The sequence below is a fragment of the Athene cunicularia genome, assembly GCF_003259725.1.
Source record: "Athene cunicularia isolate RWA chromosome 4 unlocalized genomic scaffold, athCun1 chr4_part2, whole genome shotgun sequence".
NCBI lineage: Eukaryota > Metazoa > Chordata > Aves > Strigiformes > Strigidae > Athene > Athene cunicularia.
In genome coordinates this window covers 32,463,948-32,488,509 of record NW_020799099.1, presented here as the reverse complement: position 1 = coordinate 32,488,509, position 24,562 = coordinate 32,463,948, and the positions used below count along the sequence as shown (strand labels likewise).

Sequence of the window (24,562 nt, the reverse complement as noted above, 5' to 3'; positions counted from 1 at the left end):
CAGCACCACATTTGTGCAGGTATCTACGGTGATAGGAGGTGCATGTGAGAGACAGATGCCTCAGTGAATTAGTATGTAATTACTGCAGGCTTTTGAGAGCTACTGGGCTCATTAGATTCCAGCCAATTCACCTGGCAGGCAAAATGAATAATTATTACTCCTGTTTTACAGTCATGATCCAGAGAAAGGATGTGGTTTGATCATGTGAGGACTCTGTAGTACAATCAGAAATTAAACCATTGTCTTATCAGCCATAGTTGTAACCCTGATCTCTGTCTGCATAAGAGGACAGTAATATGAGGCTCAATATCAGCTGTAATTCTAGGTGTGTGTGGCAAGTTTTTCCTTCTAAAATGGCAACCTCATTATGACAAAAATTCAACCTCTGCTTCCATCTGAAATAAAGCTAAGAGCATACATTTGGAAATTGGGCAAATCATTACATCAAAATATCCACTGTACCAAATTCCCTTCCTGTTCTGCATCAGAAGTGGCTCTCCATGGTTAAGTCCACAGGCAAAGGACATGTAAAGAGAGACCCCGATCTAACTTCTGACATCAGAGTAGTTCCATAAAACAGAGTTAAGAAATGCATGGGAATGCAACAAAACTATCTAACAATGGACTGAAATCTTCAAGAGGGATGTGAAACTAAAATGTATGTGCCAGGGGGTTAAATATTGCAGGGTATCAAATGTTTACACTTCAGACCGATAATCTTCTTTCTTGAAGAAAACTAAACAGGACACAGAAACTAAAGGCTCCCTAAGTAGCAGAACCATTTCCTATAAAGTACTCCTAAGTAACATACTCTACAAAAATCTTATGCACTTGAAATTTGATGGGGTTTTGTGCATTATGTTTACTTTTGAAGTTTACTGCACTTTCAAGAACACACACTGAATTGGAACATATAGCTAAACAGCAGTGATTTACTTTTGCAAGGTTCAGGGTCTTAATTTTCTCTTGTGGTTACGTTAAGATTTCTAAACCTGTTGAAATATTGAGCTCTGTTTTCATACATTTCATACATAGCACTACAGAGAACATCTGAATTTATACCTATACCTATTATACCATGTCAGTGGAGTGCTTACAGATTGCACTTATTCCTCTTGACACCAGCCTCATCGAGCTATATGGAGAGGTGTCTAGAGAGTGATAGGATTATAAGAAAAATTCCATTTTTCTTTGCACAATGTGCATGATACTGAACACTGAACCGTGGCCTGGGAAAACACATGAGCCCTTGCTCCATTTTAAGGAATAATTTATGTCCTGCTAAGATTTTTCTGAATCCTGACTTCAGGATTTTGTATTGGTTTGTTTAATTCTCCTCCTTTCCACATAGATCCTTGAACATAAACACAGGAAGTGATGATTGATGTTTTTCACAAGGAAAGGTTTAGAGGGAAAAGTAGTATCTTTTGCCAGACTGATATTATATAGGTAGAAAAAACCAGGTGAGCTACTGGATTCAAAATCGTTTCTTCATGGTGTCTAGAAGAAAGCAGCAATTGGCTTCACATGCTTGAGGTGGTTTTGCTTCTCCCATCTTTTGTCAGTTAATCTAACAAAGAAAGATATCCTGTCCCTACAGATCTTATTTCATGTAAATCCAAAAGCCACCACAGCCACAACATTGCTTCTTTATAGCATGCTCATTATCAAGCTGCTATAAAGCAGCAGGAATCTATGAATCATATCTGCATTTAGCAGCCTGAAGTAAGTAGTCACGCCTCACTTACCGCCTCCACTTCTGCTGGGTCATACCAGACATTAATGTATGGATGCTGTAAGGCTTCATCTACTGATATTCGCTTGGCCGGATCAATGACTAGCATCTTTGATAAAAGGTCCCTGGCTTGGCTGGCTAGAACAATGAAACCAGATAAACATAGTATTAGTACAAAGCAATCACTGCCTCCAGAGGAGGGTTAATTGGGTTAGGAAAGTAACAGTAACACAACCCTGTTAGAGACTGTTTGTATGTACTTCTGCCCCTTGCAGGGGAACAGTTCTCCAGCAATCGTGTTAGGTCAGAAGGTGCCAACGTGAGGGCTGTACTACCAGAAGTCCTCTAACAACCTTCGATGAGATTTTACATGTATGCAGATTCCACATGGAGCCCTGAATAATATACCCAAGAAAAATGTGCTTGAGGTATCTGTATTATTGCCAGGATCAGAAAACAAAAGCTTGTGTAATGAAGTCTAAAATCATGGCATTACTAAATCAAAGCCTGAAACTTACCAGTACTCTTAAGGTGGCTCAGAAAAACATCCAAACTTTTCTGTATGTTTTAAAGTTTTTCACCTAGCCTGCTGGGAGGCATTAACTATTTTAGTAAGGCATAGGTAATACCAGTCAATAATATCAAATCTGTAGCCAGGGATCAACTCATAACAGTATGGAAATGCCTTGGAACTGCTTAAGTCTTGTTTGTCCCACATAATAAAGTTTAAATCAGTTAAATCATCATCCTTCACTACAAAAATGCACAGCCTTATATATACACTGAGTTTTATGTTGCAACATTGATTTATTTTACCTGATAATATAGCCCATCGTGCCTATCAGGCCACAAGCTCATTCTTCTATTACCCAAATTGTTTCTATTGTTTAGAGTTTGTAACAAATATAATACCATTTAAACCCATGTAAAAAAATTATAATAACATATATTTCTAGTATTACCATCAATGTAGTGTTCTAAGCTCTTTCATGCTCAAAATTATTTCCTGTGTAAGTGAAAAAGAAAATGAAAGGAAAAAGAATGTCAAGAGATGTATTTGCAAAAATATTATTAGGTATCTCATCAGACATGGGTGAGTAAAAGTAATATCAAGTTAAACCATTAGCATTACGTTATGGTGAAATATCTAGGCAGGGCATCGGATGATAGAGTGATGCACAAGCAGAATTTTTTTAACATGCTGTTTCTTGTTCTGTGACTATATCTTAAAAACTGGCATTCAGTATGCTCAAATTCATGTGCTTCCTGTACCCAAGAGATAACAGTACTGTTTGACAGTCATTTCTATTCATTACCTCCAAACCCCCAAAAATTCCATTATTCAGGTTATTGTAGTAGGAATATAAAATTCCACATATCCAAAAGCATCTGCTCAGACTTTTCACTTTGCTCCCAGAGCCAAGACAGCAACCTTGCTATGAAACAGTTGTTAATTGGAAAAGCATTCTGGGTAATGTAATGACATGCAAATTTCAAGCAATTGAAAACCATTACATGCCACTGTAGTAAGCAGCCCCAGTACTCAGGTGGTGCAGAACACAAGTTCGCAGGGGTTCCGGAGCTGTGATGAGAAATTCTTTCTATACTAAACACGCATTAATCACTCACTCCAATTAAAAGTCAATGCCCTGTTCAAGCAAAGCAAGACTTCAATGTATGATTAAAATCACTGCAACTTATATTTTTACAGAACTGTAATTAAGTTAGTGCTCTACTTCACGTATCCAAACTGACTCACAACATTTTCAAAAGAAGAAATCAACCTGTGGCAGATATTAAACCACACATCAAGACCCATTTTGACTGACGTTGCTAATATCTTTATATTGTCTAGTAAAGGTAGAGCTATGAGGCAGGAATCTGGTTGAACAGATATTTTTCACCTAAAACAAAACAGTGCAAGTGCTGAGATCTTCCAGTGGAAGTTCTACTGTTCTGTTGTGTTGCAAGTTTAAGAATGAGAGCAAAGAAACACCTCAGTTCTCGTGGTACAGAAACATCACGCAGAACACCATGGGGATATGTTCAACACATCAGTGATAAAGTATGTTCCCTTGGCTGCCCAAGCACCAGGGTCTCCAAAAATAATTTCCAAAGTCTGCCTCTCAGCTGAAGAAAACTCATGCACTCATTCGTCTCTGCAACTAACTGCATTAAAAGGAAGAGCAACTAAAGAGAAGAAAAATTGAAAAAAAACCCCTCACTGCATTGCAGCTGTTGACATGTGAACCATGTCCCTTTGTCAGACATACCTTTGAGTTTGTTGTGTTCCGAGTCAGCTGGGAAGAGAGAGTCTGGAAAAAGTTTGGGGAATGTGAGGCCAGCATACTTGGGTCTGTTCTCAACGTAGTTCCGTACTGTCGGCTGCAGCTTCTTCATGAATTCTGGACAGGGTGTTCCCAGCTGCTCAATAACTTTATTCCACTGATCAATATCTGAATGTCAGTAGTTAAGGAAAATTAAGGAAAATGCAAACCCCAGTGTAGTGTCCTGATATTTCTGTTTGAGTATTCTGTGGGAATCCTCAGAGGTATTCAACTCTATAACATCTTTACAGTCACTATCTTGTTCATCATTATGCCTCCAGGACCTACAGCCTGTAAAGGTCAAACTCTCTCTCACAACTATACATGAGGGCATTGTGCAATCCTAAAACCACCACCACCATGAGAAAATACACAGCTTCCTCTCTTCCGATCAACACTTGTTACCATTTTTATTTTTAACTTGCAATCCAGTGACTTGCACTCCCTTTTTTTACATGTCTCTACGTCACCTTGGCTACACAGGCACAGCAGGAAGAATGTGTTCACCTGCCCTGTCTATTCGATTTGTGGAGAGTGAGACCCAGGTGGCTCCAAGGAGTTCTGCATGGAACAGAAGTCACCTTCAACTCATCTGCTTTGTGCTTGTACTCTCTCCAATAACTTAATGGGTGCTAATTTTGCTAAAACCACCCAACCAGCAACTCCTCAAAAGCAATTTGTTTGATTTTGTAAGAATGCACTGGGACTCATTTTCTATAGACAAACGATGCCTCGGTTATCAGTAGACAGATGTTTCTCTTTAACTGAAAATGTGACAGCTACATTGCTAAACTGTTATTGACTATTAAGAAACAGGCTCTTACGCTTGAAATTGCATTACAGGAAATTTGTACTGAGGGTTTTTTTTGTTGTTGTTGTTTTGGTGTTGATTATTTTTAGTTTTTCTTGAGCTAACAGTTAGGCATCTGATAGGTGTTATGTAGCTCTTCCAGCCATGTTCATAGGCCTTACTGTGCCAAAAAAATAAAAGAAAAATTATTAAGCAAATGTCTGTAACATCAGTACCATCTCTACATCACACTGTCTAATCCACAGTGGTAAGAATCTGATGACAACACAGAAAAAAGGAAGAGTACATACAGCCATGGGTACACAGATGCTAAGAAATGCAATGAAGAGAGTTGTGTCAAAAACATACTGGAACTAAAAAGCTTTTGAAAGATAAACATTCAAAGCATGCCAGCACATTTATTATTTTTATAAAATTATTCTTCTAAGACACTATTGTCATGAGTGTCATAAGTGTGGAGGAGTTTCCCAAATAATAAAGACAGTTCTTCACAATCAAAGAAAGAAATCAGAACAACAGAATGAAGATAAAAAGAAAAAAATAAAGTCAGGCAAAAACATCTCTTTGGTGCAGCAGCAATTTCAGATTTTCAAAAAAGTATTTTAGTTTAGAGAAATGAAAATTTAGTATTTTCACATACCTTGAAAATTCAACAGGTTTAATTTGGGTTCACCCTGAACTTATCTGAACAAAAATCATATAAATTAAAACTTGCAGCTTTACTAATCAAAAGTGTTTAATGAAATTAAAACAATTTAAGCATATGCTTTAAGAATGCTGAAACAGTGTTTTGAATGGTTTTAATTTCATCTGGACAAGGTTGCTGGAAATAGCAGTGGTTTGTGAAGATTTTTCTTTCATTTTTTACTCCTACACACACACACTCCATTGGTTGTATGTATCTTGTGTTGTTCATGAAAAAAATATTTTTCTCAACAGAAAACAAAAGAATTGCAACAACATTCCAAGACTATAGTTGCTCAGACTGTAGCCTGAACATTTCATTAAACATTTGAGTAGAAAATAACATGTTTTAACATTTTAAATTTGTATTTAAGTTAACACACCTCATTGTTTTCTGGCTAGGCTGTGTCAGATGCAGGTCGTTCTGAGGAAAATACAGTGGGTAAATGCTTTGCAGAGAAGAACAGAATAGAGAAATGAAGGTGCTGTTAGTTGTGCCAAGAGAAGCTGAATGGGTGAGAAAGCCAAGCTATATAAGCATCACAGGAGGCATTACCTGTGCAGATGGAGTGATGGCCATTTGATAAACAGAGAGGGTTAAATACAGGATTTGCTTCAAAGCACATGTCAGAGGCTTGTATGGAGCAGGTTAATCATCTCAGGCATTTAATGAAGGCCGAAAAGACAGAGATCTTTGGGATTACAAAGTGTTATGGAACTTGGACATGTTGAGAGGGAAAATTAGGTAAGACGCTGTAGATATGTGTGATAAGGGAAAAAGAGCTAAAAAAAAAGATCTCAGGATTGGGCCTGCATGGTGTGCCTGTAAAGAGAATCCTCAGACAACGGGCCAGTTCCCGCTGCATACATTTCTTTTAAGCTGACAGAAAGGCTCTCACTAAGAGACAACAGACAACAGGCTACCACCCACAACTGGAAGATTTTGAGATGGAAGAAGCTTCATGAGTCATTGGTGGCAGCCAAAACCAAGGAAGCTGGCAGAGCCACCGTGTTCCACTCCTTGAATAGCCTTGATCTTCAGGACAGCACTGGAGTTTTTGCAGCCCTGGCTTGCACCAAGGGCCAAAAATGTCAGGCTTTATGTCACAGCAACTTCAGGGATTGGTTTTGAGTAACTGAATGATCTGAATGGATAATCATGCTTCTTTATTATTTCTAACTTATGTTGTTCAAGTACTGTGAAAACCATTAAATAAATTAATTTGCTCCTTATGTCTACACACACACACAAACTGACATGGTGGAGCACTCAGGACCTGTTTTTGTCCTAATAATAGCAATAGTAAAACCATACCCAGCAGGTGGAGACAGACCATTTTTCAGTCAAATGGACACTCATTTTCTCTCTAGTATTTTTTCTCCACTTACCTAGGCCTTACTAGCGCTGGATACTAGCAAAGGGAGGTCCAATACATGAAAATGTAATGATGTTCTTGCTGAATACCGGTCCAGCTCCATTTCATTGCTATGTTTTATACAGTTACCAGTTGTAATGTATTTGTGCTGCACCTGACAATGAGAGTTTGCACCTGTCACAGTACGAGATTAAAAAAAAAAAAAAGTGTTGGAAAAAGTCTGAAGTCTACTTATTGAAGCAAAATGAGAAAGCTTTCTCTATCTGGCAATCAGAATTAACTTCAGCAATTCTGCAGAAAACAACTGTTACTACTGAACAGTCCTAACGTGAATCACAACCTACCACGGTTTACACTAACCACTGAGAGATTGTGACTATAGACATTATTTGCACACCATCTGAAAAAATGGTACTACGAGTTCATGATCATGTAACTCTGACAGAAATTTCCCAGGCCAAAAATTATTAACCTGTATTTGAGTGGGAAAAAAAAAACCTCAGCAAAAAACGAACTTCTGCTAACAGAAGACCTTTGAAATTAAGCAAAATGCTGGACAGACCAGAAGTTGGAAAGGACTACAACCCAAAACTCTGGAAAACGATGAAATGTCTGCTTTAAAGCTATTTGAATCACCTCAGCTGTCCCTTGCCCCAAACAGAATCAAGGAAAATGTGTCAGCTAGACACAGTAGCATTTGTATGACTTAAGACAGAAGAAGACATCTAACCTGGCACTAATATTGTGGCATTTTTACTAATGTTAAGACGGCCATACAATGTTACCAAAAAAGAGCTTATTTAAGAAAATAGTTCTAAAATGGATATCTTTTGAATGAAGATTTATCACTGAGTGAGGCCTCAGGTTACCTCAAACTTCTCAACCACCTTTTTTCTTTTCACTCTAATACTGTCTTAAAGATTGTTCTCTTTTGCTTTCTAAATACTTGGTTATTTACTTGGAAAATAACCAGAATCTGAACTGCAGATTAAGAGATGTATTTTTCTAAAGCAAATGCACAAAATGGGAAAATAATATTTTGAATGCACAATATCATGTTTCTGTTGGAAAACCAAGATTTCACAGTGAAGTCTTCTATTAGAGGTACAGGGTGAAAGGTTATCATTACTTTTGTTTCTGTTCCCATTGATGCAATGTGATGCTATGTTTCAGAAGTGTGAATTAAGAACCACCTTTTTGTTCCTTCAGTTGGCCTGAGACTTCAGTAAAATTACATTTCTGTAAATACTCAAACAGCTAAGGAAATGGAGCTTGGCTATAAGGGAAAACTTACCATACTTCTCTGTCTCAATCAAAAAATGCTAAAAGCATTTCTACAGTTGCACAAATTAATAGCGCAATTAAAAAATGAAATTTAGACAACATATTATTGTCTTTGTACTTAAGCTAGGTAGCCTCCATTTTTCTTTTTCCTTCTCATGTTCTGTCTGTGTAAATCATCTTTTTTTTGAGTGAAGCATTATATTTTCTTATGTTCAACAAACAAGGTTTATGCAGGAAGAGATGCTGTTTGCAGTAGGATGTTTTAGTTCTGCTGCAACCCAACATACTATGATGCATGTATAGATAAGCCCATTCATTCTTCCCTGGTAGTCAGAAACTTGTCAGTGATCAGCCTTTAAAATTTAGCCATAAATTAATGTAATTGTTCATGTTTCTTTTCCTGACAGAGGGGGGAGAAAAAAAAAATCATCTCCTATTGCAAATCTTAACAGCCAACCTATCACCAGAGACTGAGCATTGCTCAAGCACGCTACTCCAAAGTGTGGCTGGGATAGAAAAGCCTCTTCCTAAAATCCTCTCAAACAGTATCTGTGGACCCTCTCCAGCAGTATCTGTGGACTGAGATGTGGAAAACTCTAATTCTGCCAACATACCTGTTTATAACAGAGCTTTTGGAATTGTGCTGGATGGTGGTGGTGATGGTGGGGAACCATGCTTCCCCTGCCCAGCATACTGGACTCCACTTCCTTCACCTGTTCAGCAGCACACTGCACTAGCTTTACTGCACTGGAGGAGGATTTGCTCTTTCTGGCTAATCATCCTTCTTCTGAAGATGGTTAGGACTAGAGCGTGTCAGATCTTTCTTTTGTTAAGGTAAGCACAACAAAAACAGAATGGAATTGGAGCTCTTCCTTTATAACAGACAGACAGGGTGAGTTCACCTCTTTTTAATCTCAAAATATTAAGGGAACCACCTTTCTGATAGTTTTCTCCTTAAATGTGCATGTTCCACCAATGAAAACAAACTGCATTGCTTCGGGTACAAAGTTCTGATGCTCTTAACTTGTCAAAATTACAGTAATTACAATGACCAGCTTTGTATTTCCCTCCCCAATACCAAATTGTCACACCAACTGTAAAGTTGATAGCTCAACTAATTTTCTTTTTTTAAAAAATTGGACCTTTTTTTAAAAAGAAATCTGTCAATAAAACCCAAACTAATCAAACTTCACTGTGGGAGACATCAGTGTCAAATACATTTTTTTTCTGAAGTCCTGTAATTTACATACTGATGTTAACAGTTTACAAAAAACACACAGCTGGAAGTGCAAACGCTAGTATCTGACAAGACAGCAAGTGTAAAGCATTTGCTGTGCCAAGGTGAATGCTTTGAGAAGAATGTGGCATTTGTAAAAATTAGGCTGTAACAGAAAATATTTTGCAACTGTAAGAATAGTACTTGATATTTACATGCTATAACAGAAAATTATGGCGATAGTAAAAATAACATGGCACAAAAATAAAATTACTTCAGATTACCATTGATCATTTGGAAGATAGGAGACAGCAGTGTTTGTTGTCATTAACCCTTTGGATGAATATCTGTGATAGCACCTTCACTAAAATTTTCAACTGCTGTTTTAGGTTTTTAGCTGGCACTTCATTCAGTTGCTGAGCATCTTTGCTTACACAGTAGCAAGCAAATCAGTGCTTAGTGGACAGTCCAGATATCTCAGCACAGGACTCCAGTCTTGCCCTTGGATGAGTATTACTATTTCCCTCGTGGACACCTCCTCACCATTGCAGTATCTACTTGTAGTAGTCCAGCCTGTTTCGAGGTTTACAGAACCTTCTGTTGTGGCACACTTCTGTCCTTGTAACATGTACAGCTGGAGGCACAATGATCATGTTCCTAGCAGCCTATGAACTTTAGCATTATTAAATACCTTCTAAATGAACTGTAAAACTGTGCAGAAAAACTCTATACCCCTATCTTTGCGACATACATAACATGATTGCAGTTGTAATCTCTGTGAGGCTCTGTAAGTGATAGCTTGTAAGGCCATCTGTGATTTATACTATGAGAAGCTGGCATCACACTAACCTTACATCTCTCTGCTGAATATATACTTGTCTCCCTAAGCATTTCCAACTACAAAATTTAAAGGCACATTCTTCCTTGTCTGTCCAAAACGCATTCAGCAGTTTATAAAAACCTCTAAAAAGTCCATGTTTAACTACTCCTTTAACAGCTCACCAGATGACTAAGGCACCTTCTTAACTCCTTCAGATCATTTACACAGTGGTGAGAAAAGAGTAACAGTCTCCCTCATAAAATGTGGTGAAGAACACAAGAGACAACTCACGGGTAGAGTCCTGAGACAACACATCAAACCATGTTGCTGTTTTCTACTTGCTTGAGGCACAAGTATATCCAAGCTTCATGATAAGTTTCTCTGGAAGCAGAACTACTGCTTTTAAAAAAAAAAGCTTTAGCTCACAATTAACTGTAACACGCATACACTAAAAATGGTAGAGAAATAGTAGAATTTCAGGGATCAGTAAAGACCATGGGGATTTTGGACACTGAAAAACAACTGCAGTTTAAAAAAGAATAGAGTTGGACTCAGTTCTCAGCTCCACCCAAGTGAGTTCAGTGAATTCAAATGTGTTACAGGAGTGGAAGAGAGCTGCAGCCTAGCTAAGCGCTCCACTCTGCACTTATTCAAAGGCATTTCCTCTTTTTCTGCCTGTGAATTTTCCACGACCATGTAAGAAGGCTCTGTTTAGCGACAGAAGATCTTTCAGTTAGCCAAATGGACAATGTAGTTCTGTGAACAGAAACAGTATCAAACAACCTATATTCCTTAACCACTGGAAAAAGGCAAATAGTAAATTTTGCAGTCAAATCATCATACAATCACAGAATGTTTTGGGTTGGAAGGGACCTTAAAGATCATCCATTTCCATCCCCCCTGCCATGGGCAGGGACACCTTCCACTAGCCCAGGTTGCCCAAAGCCCCGTCCAGCCTGGCCTTGAACCCTTCCAGGGAGGGGGCAGCCACAGCTTCTCTGGGCAACCTGTGCCAGTGTCTTACACTACCCTCACATTAACAGATTTCTTCCTGATATCTAATCTAAATCTGCCCTCTGTCAGTTTAAAACTGTTACCCCTCATCCTATCCCTACACCCCCTGATCAAGAATCCCTCTCATCTTTCCTGTAGCCCCTTTAAGTGCTGGGAGGCCGCTATAAGGTCTCCTCAGAGCCTTCTCTTCTCCAACTGAACCCCCTCAACTCTCTCAGCCTGTCCTCACAGGGGAGCTGCTCCAGCCCCCCGAGCATCTTTGTGGTCTCCTCTGGCCCCGCTCGAGCATGTTTGTGTCCTTCTGATGTTGGTACCCTCAGAGCTGGACACAGCACTGCAGGGGGGTCTCACGAGAGCTTGACCTGCTGGTCACCCTGCTCTGGATGCAGCCCAGCACACAGTTGGCTTTCTGTGCTGCGAGCGCACATTGCTGGCTCACAGTTTTCCATCCACCAACACCCCCAAGTCCTTCTCCACGGGGCTGTTCTCAATCCACTCATCACCCAGCCTGTATTTGTGCTTGGGATTGCCCCGACCCACGTGAAGGACCTGTTGAACTATATGAGCTTTGCACAGGCCCACCTCTCCAGCCTGTCCAGGTTCCTCTGGATGGCACTGTCTGTCAAGCATATGACTGACAGTGCATTTCTCATGAATATTCAGTCTTTCAGTTTCAAAACTGCTTTTCACATTTATGCATAAAAATTGACACAAATTAGTATTAAATACTCTCTTCAAATCACAGTGTGGTTGTGAAATGAAGCACAGACTGTGAAGAAAAAATTGCTGATAACAAATTTGGGTACATTGCCAGTCGTAACCCATTTTATACCCCTTTTATGTTGAAGAGGAAGGGATTTTTTTTAAAGAAACAGATTTCTAATTACTCTTCCTCCTCTATATTTAAATACATCCTTAAGTATGCTGCCCTCAAGCTCTTAGGGCTCATAGTCCCTGCTGATGAAATTACACAGCTGCCCAACTCCATTGCACATCTGAAGAAATACTGTTTTTTATAGAAGCACTAAGCATTTTCTATGCAGATTTAAGGAAGAAGCTGCCAAGAGGTCATCAGTCTCAGCAGGCTGGGTCTGCCCTTGCAACTTTCTGACTGGTTTTCAGCTGTACAGATGGGCACAGGAGCAAGAAGTGCTGAACCCCTGCCAGCATCTGCTCAGCAGCAGGGGAGAGGGAGAGGGATGGATTTGGAGGAGAGGTGGCTTTGACGAGAGGTGCTCAGCCGCGTGAAAGAAAGCAGCAGCATCGTCCTCAGTTCACAGAATCAGCACTCATGGAACAACAAAAGAAAAGCAGAGCGGTACATAAAACAGTGCAAATTTAGCAACGTATTATAAATACAAATGAAGAATGTGAACTCAATTACGGAAAGATCCCAAACAAATCAGCAGCTGGTAGTGCCAATTTCTGTGGGGTTATTGCAATTATAAACAGCACATAATGGTTTAATTATAGAGGCTTTGCATGATTTCTTTTTAACAAATATGCAGCTGTGTCAATGAAACCAGTTTTTGAAGTGCTATGTAAGACATGTTCAATTCTTTTTGTACTTACTTGGGGATGTCTTTAAAAGATATCTTACAAAACATTAAATCCATTAGTTAAGTCCATTAACATAAAACTAGTTCGGACTACAACACTGAACCATGCTAACCCCCACGCTTCAATTTCTTACTCCATAGTCAAGAAAAACACAAGCACAGCCTGGGCCAAATCTTCTCGAGCACAAATAGGTGCTAATGCTTTACATTAACACAAAGGAGGGAAAGGTTTACTTTCACATATGCAGATGAGATGTGCTCCAGATGATATGAAAATGCATGGGAATTTTACTGTTCATTTCAGTATGTACATTCTCATCCAACATTTTGGACAAAAGACAACCAGAATCTTCCTAGGCAATGCTGTGAAAATATTGGTATCATTGCCTACCTTCATTTCTTTAATGCTCTCCAGATATTACTTTTTCCACATTTTAATTCAAATATTGAACCCTTTAAAGTGTGAATGAGGCCAAAAGTGAAGGGCTAAACTGTTTTAGTAAACGTGTATATACACACAGACCTATATATAAGTGTACACGCACACATGTTCAAGGAAAATTACATAAAAATGGATAATGCCTGGAAACTCCTCTGTTTAAATTAGAAGGAAAACTTGTACACAAGTCACCTCCATTTCTCATTTGTGTAATCCTATAGACCATGAATCGCTGGAGTTAGAGCAAGCATGCACAGAGCTCAGTTGATGTGCACCAGAAGAAACCACTTTCACAATCTGATAAATAATGGAGTGTATATATCAAAGCATTAATAAAGCATCAAATAAAGTAAGAATTATGGTTGCCTGAGTCCTGCATGCAGAATGGTCTCTAAGGAAAACCTAGTATGCTTGGATCGCTTGTCCACTGATTTAATGCCTTTATCTATAAATCACCGCTTATTGATGTCAAAAATACATTCTGCTTTCACATAATAGCTACATGTACTTAAATAAAGCATGACAGACTGAAGTCCACTACAACAGTTTCCAAGGAAAGACGCAACCTTTTGAGTCATCAAATTGCTACAAAGTTAAGTGATAATTCATGCCTTGTGAAACATAAGTCGTCCCCAATCTGAAGCCATTTCCTACCTTGCTACTTCTTGCAGAGCAAACAAGCGAAGAAATAAGCATTTCTAAAAGTCATGTCCAAGTTAATCACACCTTCCTTCTTCCTAAAATACGGAACCTACGTCATCCTGAGGTAAACAGTGTCTTGTGCCTACCATGCTACAACCTGAACTTAAAACCCTGCAATTTTATGAAACACCCCACACCCCCTGCCAATTAATAAAGAGACATTTCTAACAACAAAACTAAGAACAAGTGGTCACTGGCTGCAGAAAGTGATTTTGATGAACCACATGAGACGTTATTTTCCATCTCCTTATACTACACTCGCTGCGGTTTCCACCTAAGGCTTTTACTGAGAGGTAGTAATGGTTTGTTGACATTTTGTTTTCCAAGGATTTTGCAGCAGGACTTAGCCCAACTCTTTAGGTAGAGTACAAATGTATGACAGCACTAGTCTAGCAGGAAGGGGCTGAAGGGGAAAGGGTTGGAAGTACCTACGGAGGCTGCTAGGAAGGATACGATCAGTGCCAGGAAACAACACAGCACCTTTAATCATTTCTCCCATGATGCACCCTACTGACCACATGTCAACTGAAAACAAAAATGAAATGAAGGTAAACAAGAAAACAGGAACAGAACAACAAATAAATGAGAAGACTTATCCAATCATGCTATAGCACAGAGCCTGCAGCCCACACCGCAGACACAGACCTGCCTTTTGCTCTCTGCAGATGCTTTTCTGCTCGAGCGTACAAGTTTTGTGACAACATAGCAGGGCTGAGAAAAATCGACTCCAACAATTTTATTTACCCCATGAGTGGATGAAAGACAATACTATTAAATACAGAAAACCAAGTGAGACCAAAGGCTGTCTACTGTGTCACAATACAACTTTGTAATTAAAATTTACCAATTAATTTTGGCTTTTTTAAGTTTTCATTTGCATTCATTACCTAGGTTCATACTGCTTTAAATTGTAAATGAATGCTGGTCTCTGTAATCAATGAGGATATGCAAATTGCTTTTCCTTTGTCCTTTCAGTTACCAGAGATCCATGCATATTTTCACAAGCTGAACTGCCAGAAACCACAAAAGGAACTTGGATCCTTGTGAAGACATATCCACCTCCTATTCAGGAGAATGAATAGAATTTGTTGAGATCATTGGACTCCAATAATGCTTGTTTTAGATCCTGGTGGCTCACTTCCACTGAATCTCAGTGAAGCCAGCAGTCCATAATAAGAGTCTTGAGAAACTCTTAAGATTTCCATTTGCCATGGTAGGAAATGGTGATTTCTAAATAGGACAGTTGAGACACAGAAGCACTAAGCTGTACCTTCTGCATTGAAATTGAGAGCAAACCCACGAACAGAGAAGAGCAGTTCAGCTGGGTCAAACAAAACTAACAACAATTTACACTGGAACACGAGATGAAAATCAGATTCCTTATATCCAGTATAGGATTAAGGTGGCGTTTTCCCCCCATACCAATACCATGAACCCACATTACCTCTGCTGTCCTTGCTCTATGATAAGTCATAGGGCATGGAAGCAAGAAAAGGGACAGACTGGTCTCTCAGGGCCAGAAACTGTGGGGAAAAAAATGAAAGCATCATGCTGCTTGGTTAAATTTACTCTTATGATTTCATATTGAGCAACAGTTTAAAGTGGATTTGACTTTGAAAGCAAATGTCCTATCTGTGAAAATCTTTACATGCCTGGGTCTATGGTACCCTGCTGCTTCATTTAGCATATGAAAAGCTTCATCACTACATAATAAATACATCAATAAACAAACAGATAAATAAAAGGCTACTTGTTTGGAAGCAATAAGCAAACCTAGAGATGCAAATTACTGCTGCTTTCATCACAAGCTAAATGGCATGCAAAATATCAGGAAAAGGTAGAGCAAGCAGTTGTTTGTTCATCTGTTATTAATTCCTTTTTATTTTCAGAAGCTGCCTTCTGACACCACTGCTCTATGCTGTTCTCAAGAGCACACACACAGAAGCTGAACTAGCCACTTACTAAACTGTGAACCGTGTAAAGCAGAGATGATTATTCTCTTCTACTCCTGAGGTTTTGAAAATTTCCAAATCAGAAGAATCAAAGATGAACATCTGAATACGACCAATGTCCAAAGAGAAAAAAACCTGTGCCTTCTTGACTGCTGCCTCTTTTTCCTCTCCTGAGCCAATGAGAAATAAGTAAAATTGGAACCCAGAGTTTCGCTGCGTGTTTAAGAAGAGTAGTTAGTTGGAGGTTAGGAATTTCAGCATATACAGCACCAGCTGTCAGAAGTCCCAGTTAAGGCACTGAGGCTCGTGCAAAGCTCCATAAGGGGCTTCAGTACAGACCTAAGCCTCGGTCCTCAGTTTTAGTCCAACATCCATCCAGATGTAGTCCGAGTAATTTCGGTTGTACAAGCATCCAAAAACCAAACAAACCACAAGCTCTGAACACTTGCACTAAACTGCAAAGCACTGAAAATTTACATTTGGTTCAAGGTTTTTTCCAAATTCAAGATATTCACAGAGACTGGCAAAGCTCCACCAACACATAGAATATCCCTAAGCTTTAATCAAACGCAGGCTAAGTTATAGTCACAGAGACCTCTGTGTAACTCTAGGTAAAACTTCAGTTTAGCAGTATTTGCCTTGATGTTTTAGGATCACTTGAAACAGTGATCTTCACACTCTGAAGTGAAATTGCTGAGATCTGGGTAGCCCTTGATGAGAAGCTCCCTCTCCATTAGAATACCTGTGTCCTAGATTACTAAGAGTAGGGGATTTTTTAATTTGTTCAAAATTTTTACAAACCAGATTATTACACAGAGTGGCTCTGAAATGCATTCTTGAGTGTGTACATATACTGCAAAATATGAGCAAGTCTTCCAAGGACACCAAATGTCTCCCTGGCATAGCCCACCATAAACAACATGCAAGTGTTTTCCTCAAAAAATGAAGTATTTAACTTATACAGCAAATCTTAACCTCCGGTCCATCTCCTGGTTCTGATTTCATGCCAAACAGTGAACAAATACCCTCTATAGTGTCTGTGTGATTTGCTGTCTTGGAAAACACATGAGGAATCAATCTGTCTTCCACAGGAACTTCCAAAATCTCCCCAGGAACTTGAATTGAGTTTGGGAAGGCTGAACAGAAATTGTTCTGTTGCCACACAAGCATGCCCCCTGGCCCCCAAACCTGGTCCCACAAACCCGGCCCTTGAGAGGGAAGGTGACCAGAAGAGCTGGTGAAGAGAGAAGTGAGAGTTAGAACGGAAGAACATCAATAAGACATCCATCTATTCCTCTTTGTGCTTTAGTCTCACATACTTCCTGACCCAAATGAGTGCTTGCTCATCCTTCCAGGTTTCAGATTCCCTGCAGCAAAAGTGCAGAAGGGTCAGGAATTATAGAACTAATCAAAGATGTTTCTATATGGAAAGGATCCAAGCTGACCTTCCATGGCTGTGGACACAATTTTGCAATATTTTTTTTTTTTCTGTTTCTCCTACCATGCTGGATGAACTGGAAAAAGCATGGGTGTCACTCTAATACTGAAGACACCACATCTCATTTCCTTCCTCACTCCTTCATAACGGCCCTGCTGTCTCCTTCTGCCTAGCTACAGGTTCTCTGGCACTTGACAAAACACAGTGAAAGGGAGCCCATAAGGAAACTGCCCTTGCTAGAACTCCTGAGGTAGTTCTTCAGACCTGCACTCAGTAAGCTACGGTTTTCACTCAGTGAAAAACGTGACATTCAAGTTAAAATTCATGAAATGCGTGTCACAGGAAACTCTGGAGACCAGAAGATGCAGGCACAGCTGAATGAGCTTTGCTACCTTTCCCAACCTCATGGGCTAGTTCACACTTTCTCTCTCTGCCCAGAGCATTAATGAGAATGTCAAACATTCACATTTGTAATAGCTCTGGTTTTAGCTCTGCAAGCTAAAAAGAAATGATCATGTCTTCAAAATTGACTTGGGAAGACAATGACAGACATATTTATGAAGCAAATCATGATACCTGCGTAAGTGTAGGCCAAAATATTTAGCACACAATGCTGTTTCTCAATGGCTGAGGTGCAAAGTCTAGTAAAATTTCAAGGCAACTGAGCATGCCTGTCACAACACAGTGAGCTTCTTTCTCCAAATCCTCCTAAAATGGAAAGACACCTTGCTGTGTAGGACCTCCCTTTACCTCCATCTCTGTTATTGAATGCTCCTGCAGATTTGCAGAGGCCTGCTCTGATGAACTACTTCTAGGCTCTTACTCGAATTTTCAGGAAGAAAAATGCAGTAGTCTGTGTTGGACATGGTAGCTTGGTTTTACTGTTTTGTTGTGGTTTTTTTTTTTTTTTTCTGTTATTTCTATGCAATTAAAAAAGGACAAATTGACAATGAAATATACTATATCATATAATATGCTTATTATATAAACAAGGGTTGGCTGGGAAGCTGGGGCTCTTGCTTCTGGGATCGCAGTTTTTGGAATCATCTCTTCTCTGGGATCGCTAGCTGGGAACAGGCTGAGCATCAGTTGGTGGGTGGTAAGCAATTGCATTGTGCATTAGCCATTTGTAATTTTTGTTATTGTCTATTTTATTTCAGTTGTTAAACTGTTTTCATCTCAACCTACAAGTTTCCTTACCTTTACCTCTCCAATTTCCTCCCCCATCCTCCAGGCAGGGGAGGGTGAATGAGCATCTGCATGGTGCTTGGCTGCTAGCTGGGTTTAAACCACGACAGCCCTTTTTGGTGCCCAGCGTGGGGCTGGAAGGGTTCAAGAAAATGACAGGTTTGATTGGAATGTGCTGGATGGAATTTATAGCTGTTATTGCTGCTTAGCTATTAATTGGCAGGCTCCTGTGTTTGTCATGGGGCTTGCTTGACTCATTCTATGTTGGTCTTGTGCTCATTCGTGTCTGCCTTTTGCTTTCGCTACGTGCTGTACTGTTGATCATATTACTCTGCTGTGCCTGGGAACCTTTTGAAAACCGCAGTGGCGATGTGCCTGGGCTGGCAGATGGCCAGGGCATCGCTGATGCTTCTGCACTGCTGTACTGGACAGGCTGGAACTTGAGTCATAGGGACTGTGACCTGTGGATGAGTCCACTCAGGAGCAGGACACCCAGAAGCATCTGTGGCCATGCGTAAGCCCATGCCAGAGCAGGTACATCTCAAAGCCTCTGTGGCCGTAGTTATGTTTGCCCAAGGATAAGTCCACGTTGGAGGAGGTGCATCTCAAAGCATCTGAAGCTGTGGATAAGTCCATGCTGCAGCAGGCACACCTTGAAACATCAGTGGCTGTGCGTGAGGTCATGCTGGACCACCTCAAAGTGTGTGGCAATGGATAAGTCCATGACAGAGCAAGTACACCTCGGGAGGGACTGCAGCCAGGGTAAGGCCTTGCTGGAGCAGTTTAACTTCTGAAGGTGCTGTGGCTGTGGTAAGGCCACGCTGGAGCAGGTTCATCTCTGAAGGCATTGTGGCCCATGGAGAAAGCCACACTGGAACTCAAAATGACTGTGGCTGTGTGCTGCAGCAGGTATATCCCTGGAGAGATTGTGGCTCATAGATAAGGCTCCCCTTGGAGCAGGTACACACCTACGGTGCGGGAGAGCTGAGCACACACACGACCAATGCGATCAAGCAATGCCCGTTTATTACAGCTAAGAAAGCCCTTTTATAATGTTCTCCCGCACACGTGAGTAACATGCAGTGCAAGTCCTCAAGGTTGGACAGTGAACTTAGCCCGCGCTTTAAACCTTCTTATGACTGGATGAAAAGTGCCACATCAGCCTTGCCAGGCACCTGCCTTGTGTAACTTCCTCTTCCATCCCAACCCCTTCTGGGGGTTGTCTCGTCGAGTTTCTCCCCCCTCATTCAGGGTTACGTCCGTATCACATTCTTGCTCAGCTGAGGCTCTTATCACTCTTGTTCTCACGCAGGATTGCTCACATGTCCATTCTCTCGCAGAAAGCCCTCTAGAATCCCAACACTATGGGACTGTAGTCTGGGGATAAGTTCAAGCTGGAGCACGGGCAAAGAAAGGAGTTCATTGCAATGTTAAACCCAATGGTCTGGTCCAAAGGGGTCAGGGGTGGAGACTGTAGTGGGAATACCTTTAAATTGTTGTAACACATGATTTGAGTTGCATGTTACAGGAACTACCATAGCTGGAACCACCTGAACCAATGGAGGACAAGCCTTACATGAACCAGTGTAAATGCAGCAGTGACCTGACCTGAGCAGGCTTTGGTGCCCAGTTAATTCCACCCAACACACCACCTCTCCTGTCCTGAGTGACCACCATAACAAACAGAGCCCAAAATAATGGACTAAATGAACTTAGTGGACATTTTGTGGGCATCTGTGGACATTTTACAGGGGTGGTCCATAGACTAGGAGAATGCTATCTTGCGTACTATATCAAGGCGGGGGAATGGGGATGGTGGGTAATGAGGATGTAATGGATAATACGGGTCCTGAACATGATGTAAATGGTATGGAATAAGGGGTGGAGAATGTGCTGGTTTCGCTGAGATAGAGTTAGTTTTCTTCACAGTGGCCAGTATGGGGCTGTGTTTTGGATTTGTGCTGAAATGAGTGTTGACAATGCAGGGGATGGTTTAGTTATCGCCAAGCAGTGCTTACACAGAGTCAAGGCCTTTTCTACTTCTCACCCCACCCCACCAGCGATCAGGCTGGGTGTGCACAAGAAGCTGGGAGGTGACACAGCTGGGACAGCTGAGCTCAACTGACCAAAAGGATATTCCATACCATAGGATGTCATGCTCAGCATATAAAGTTGGAGGAAGAAAAAAGGAATAGGGGGGCGGTCAGAGTGATGGTATTTATCTTCCTGAGTCACCGTTACACGTGAGGAGCCCTGCTTTCCTGGAGATGGCTGAACACCTGCCTGCCAATGGGAAGTGATGAATGAATTCCTAGTTTTGCTTTGCTTGTGTGCGCAGCTTTTGCTTTACCTATTAAACTGTGTTTATCTCAGCCCAGAAGTTTTCTCACTTTTACTCTACCAATTCTCTCCCCCATCCTGTGTGGGGCTCAGCTGCTGGTTGGGGGTTAAACCATGACAGGTTCCAAAGTGTTTGAATATTGTATTATAGATTTCTAATTTACTACCTGCAACTGAAGCTGCAAAACCACTGTAGAGTACAACTGCTCTCCTGACAGTTTCTAGATGGAAGCAAAAAGGAGTTGCCACAAACATCACAAATCTGATGCTTCAAACCAACGTATTGATTTTCCTCTTTCTTAAAAAACTTTCTATAAGTTCCAAACTGATATGCATCGTGCCTTTTTGCGACACAGCTGAGCCATCACTCTCTGTGATTCAGACTAGCAGATGCTCACCTTCATTTGGCATAGACAAAATTGATCTGCAGTAGACAGGCAGGTGCCAGAGCCTGGCCCACCTGGAAAGATGCAGAATGAGGTATGAATCACACATCTGTACTCTCCCTCTGAGGTTGGCTTTTAGGTTACAGTGCCAAACAAGTGGAAAAACTATTGTTTTTCCTTGGGAACTCATATTGCACTGTCTCTTTCAGAACAGCAGAGCTTGCAGAGGGACTGGAAAGATTGTCACAGGATATTAAAAGGTACATGTATATTAAGAAAAGGCCATGGGAATCCTGAGCTGCAAGCTCAAGAATGAGTAGAGGCACGAGGAATGACTCATGTCCTTCCCTATCTCCCATTTTCTTTTGAATATGACTATATAAAAAATCGTTGCAGTAAGAGAGACCTACAGAGAATCTTGCCAAGGAATGTGAAACACGCTGCACCGCATCTAACAGACAGTAACATTTAAAACATGTTTTGCAGATCCTGCAGTTTCTAACTTCAGACCCTCTTTTTATCTTAATTTAAATTTTGGCTTTGAAGCATCTCTTTCCAGGTCTCAAAGAGCATTCAGGTACACTTGTTTTAACTCTTCCAGCAGGGATCCCACAGGTAGTCTCTCCTGCTACAATACAAACAGATTAGCATATAATTTAAGAGTACTTACATATTTTCACACCTGATAAATGATATGTGATTTTGAGTGCATTCCAGTCCTCTACCTTGATCACAACTAAATACTGACATGCTCTTGACAGAAGACACTTCAGTACTATCTGTTTTGTCTACAAGTTCTAAATTCTCTGCTCAACTGTGCCGGTGGAACTCAGCTCAAATTAGTACAGTTGCCATCAAGCAGAAGCTGATAAAAGGCATAGAAAGGGCGGCGGGGGGAAAGACATTTGAGACCATTCAATTTTCATTAGTGCCTGAAAAGGCAACTAACTTGCCTCAGCTGAAATTCATATGAGGCAACAGTAGGTGTAGCACATATCTACACCTCAACACTTGGCCGCTTTTGAAACTGCACATTCAGACCCATGCTGAAAATCTTTAAGGTGAGTGTTGGGAAATGAGCAATGGATCATCTTCATTGTAGCAGCTGGGATCCACTCCAAACACCACACACATCACAGACAGGATGGAACTCTTATACTAAGCGCAAATTGCACTAGGCCTGAACTAAAAAAGAAAGAGAAGAACGGCAACAGCCAAACCATCTTCACAGCTACACTGAAGTCTCTTTGAGACAGACCTCCCCCAATAAAATCATCATAACTCAAACACTTACTATATTCTCAGAAATATCGTGAGTCTCGAACCAAATACTGTATATATAGGGAGGAATCATCCAGTTGAACAAAATCCAAACTTAGCCGTCAATGCCATTGTAGTTAACAGACACTTAACCAGTAGGCTAATGTGTACCAGCTGACCCAACCTGGACTGACAGACCAGCCATTTTTAACAGTCTCTTAAAATAATCCTGATGCTAACTGTTGGTTTTGGCTTTGGTTTTCTCAAAGACAAAACAAGCCTTAAGAAAAGGCTACTGAGAACATGAGAAACAACAGCTACACAAAAGAAAAAGTGCAGATGTTTTGTTATACTGAAGTTTAAAAAAAAACCCAGAACACTAGGATTATATCCACTGATATACAGAGATCATATTTCAAATGCAAAGGTAAATTCTGCTAATGAGTGATGGAAAGGCAACATCTTTTCCTAAAAGACTTTCTTGATTCAAAATTTTTTCCCTAAGGCAAGCAATTTTTTTCCATATAAATTCATGGGAAAATACAATAAAATACTCTGTCAGATGTTAAAGAGCAGCTTTTAATCTCACTGCTCTCAAAGACAGCTGGCAGTCAAAGGAATTTTTGAAAATCTGGCCACAGAAAACATTAACTTCATCTGTTAATGCTGATTTCTCTTCACAATACATTTTGGATGCTCATAGCTACACAGTATAAGTTTGGGTTTTTTCCTCTCTTGCTATCTTAATGGTATTTTCTCTTTTGACTGTCTTAGACTCTAAGCTGTTTGCAGTAGGAACTCTGTTTTCCATATTCACCACTGTAATCCAGGCCTCCAAATTTAAGCCACTTGGGTGTTATCACAATATATCCCTATGACTAAACCACTGTTTCCCCTTTGATCTGCCGAAGGACTCACACATGAACTTGCTAGATAAAGTACCATCCTTTGCATGCCTCCCCACTACTGAAGAGAAATGCTCTTTGATTTGCTTTATTTCCCCACTAAGTCATGTGTGCCTGTGGGACATCACGGTGGCCTCAGCAGCTCAGATCCTAACAAATCTATCTCACTCCAAGGCATTCAGACTATTCTCCCTTCTCTTAAAACAAATTACACAGAAACACATTCCCCATCCTTAAATTGAAATCTTACGAGATTTTGAAGGCATTATTAGGTAGAGTTGAATACAACTCTGGGGAAAGTCATGGAGTTTTCCATTATATTTCAAATGGCATTCAAGAGTCTGGGCAGTTTTTAGTTGTTCATACTCTTTCTGATTTAACTGAGATGAGTGGAATAAAGCATTGAAGAATCACTGAGCGAGAAGCTCAGAAGTGGACTACAAAATCTTACAGAAATTGCCAGGCATGTTTTGGTCTGGGAATCTCTCTGGAAATCGATCAAAAGGTGGATTTCTTCTCATGAGGGTCTGACCTGACAACGAAGTCTCCCTGGCAGTATTCTGAAATGACTGCTTAGGTGAGGTACAAGGAACAACCGTATTTGCTATGGAATTTCTACCCAGTACTCTCCAGGAGGCTTGAGGGTGTTCTTATTTTTCTGAAAACCAACTGGCTCATCACAAACTGACAGCTCTTGAATGGAGAAATTCTCTAGCCCTGTTGTATCTCAAGTGCCCTACTAGGTCAGTTAGACTAAATACCTCAGCAATATTCACAGAGCAATCATTTTCAAGTACTGTCCGGCTTTTTGCTAATGAAAATAGCAGTTAAATTAATATGTGTTCAGAGACCATTTTAATAAAGTTAAGAAATCTTTCCTTTTTTAAAAAATTTGCATAACTTACATTTATACTAACCTGGACAGTTATCATATGCTGGTACCTGTAATCTATACAGATTTCAGAGTTTTCTCATAGTAACGTAGAAAGAGTTTCTTATTTATGTAGATGACATGATCTCAAATGAATCTTCTCCATGTTTTAATTTCCATGAAGACTTTAAAAATGAAATTTCATTTAAAGTCAGCAGGACCTATGTGCAATGATAATTTGGTGCAATGGTTTAG

The 24,562-nt window shown here is 40.3% G+C and overlaps 1 protein-coding gene across 12 annotated transcripts in view; it reads right to left on the bottom strand.

The window, feature by feature from the left end:
- MAPK10 (mitogen-activated protein kinase 10) overlaps positions 1-24,562 on the bottom strand; it is a 181,066-nt gene that overhangs the window by 26,810 nt on the left and 129,694 nt on the right. For 10 of the 12 annotated variants that reach the window (XM_026848083.1, XM_026848084.1, XM_026848087.1 and 7 more), the window contains 2 exons: positions 4,009-4,191; positions 1,749-1,873 (listed from right to left, as the gene is read on the bottom strand). In XM_026848083.1, the coding sequence (XP_026703884.1) occupies positions 1,749-1,873; positions 4,009-4,191 (308 nt within the window). Of the gene's footprint in view, positions 1-1,748; positions 1,874-4,008; positions 4,192-14,420; positions 14,493-24,562 lie in introns of all 12 variants that reach the window. The other 2 variants (XM_026848080.1, XM_026848081.1) reach the window with 1 other exon arrangement.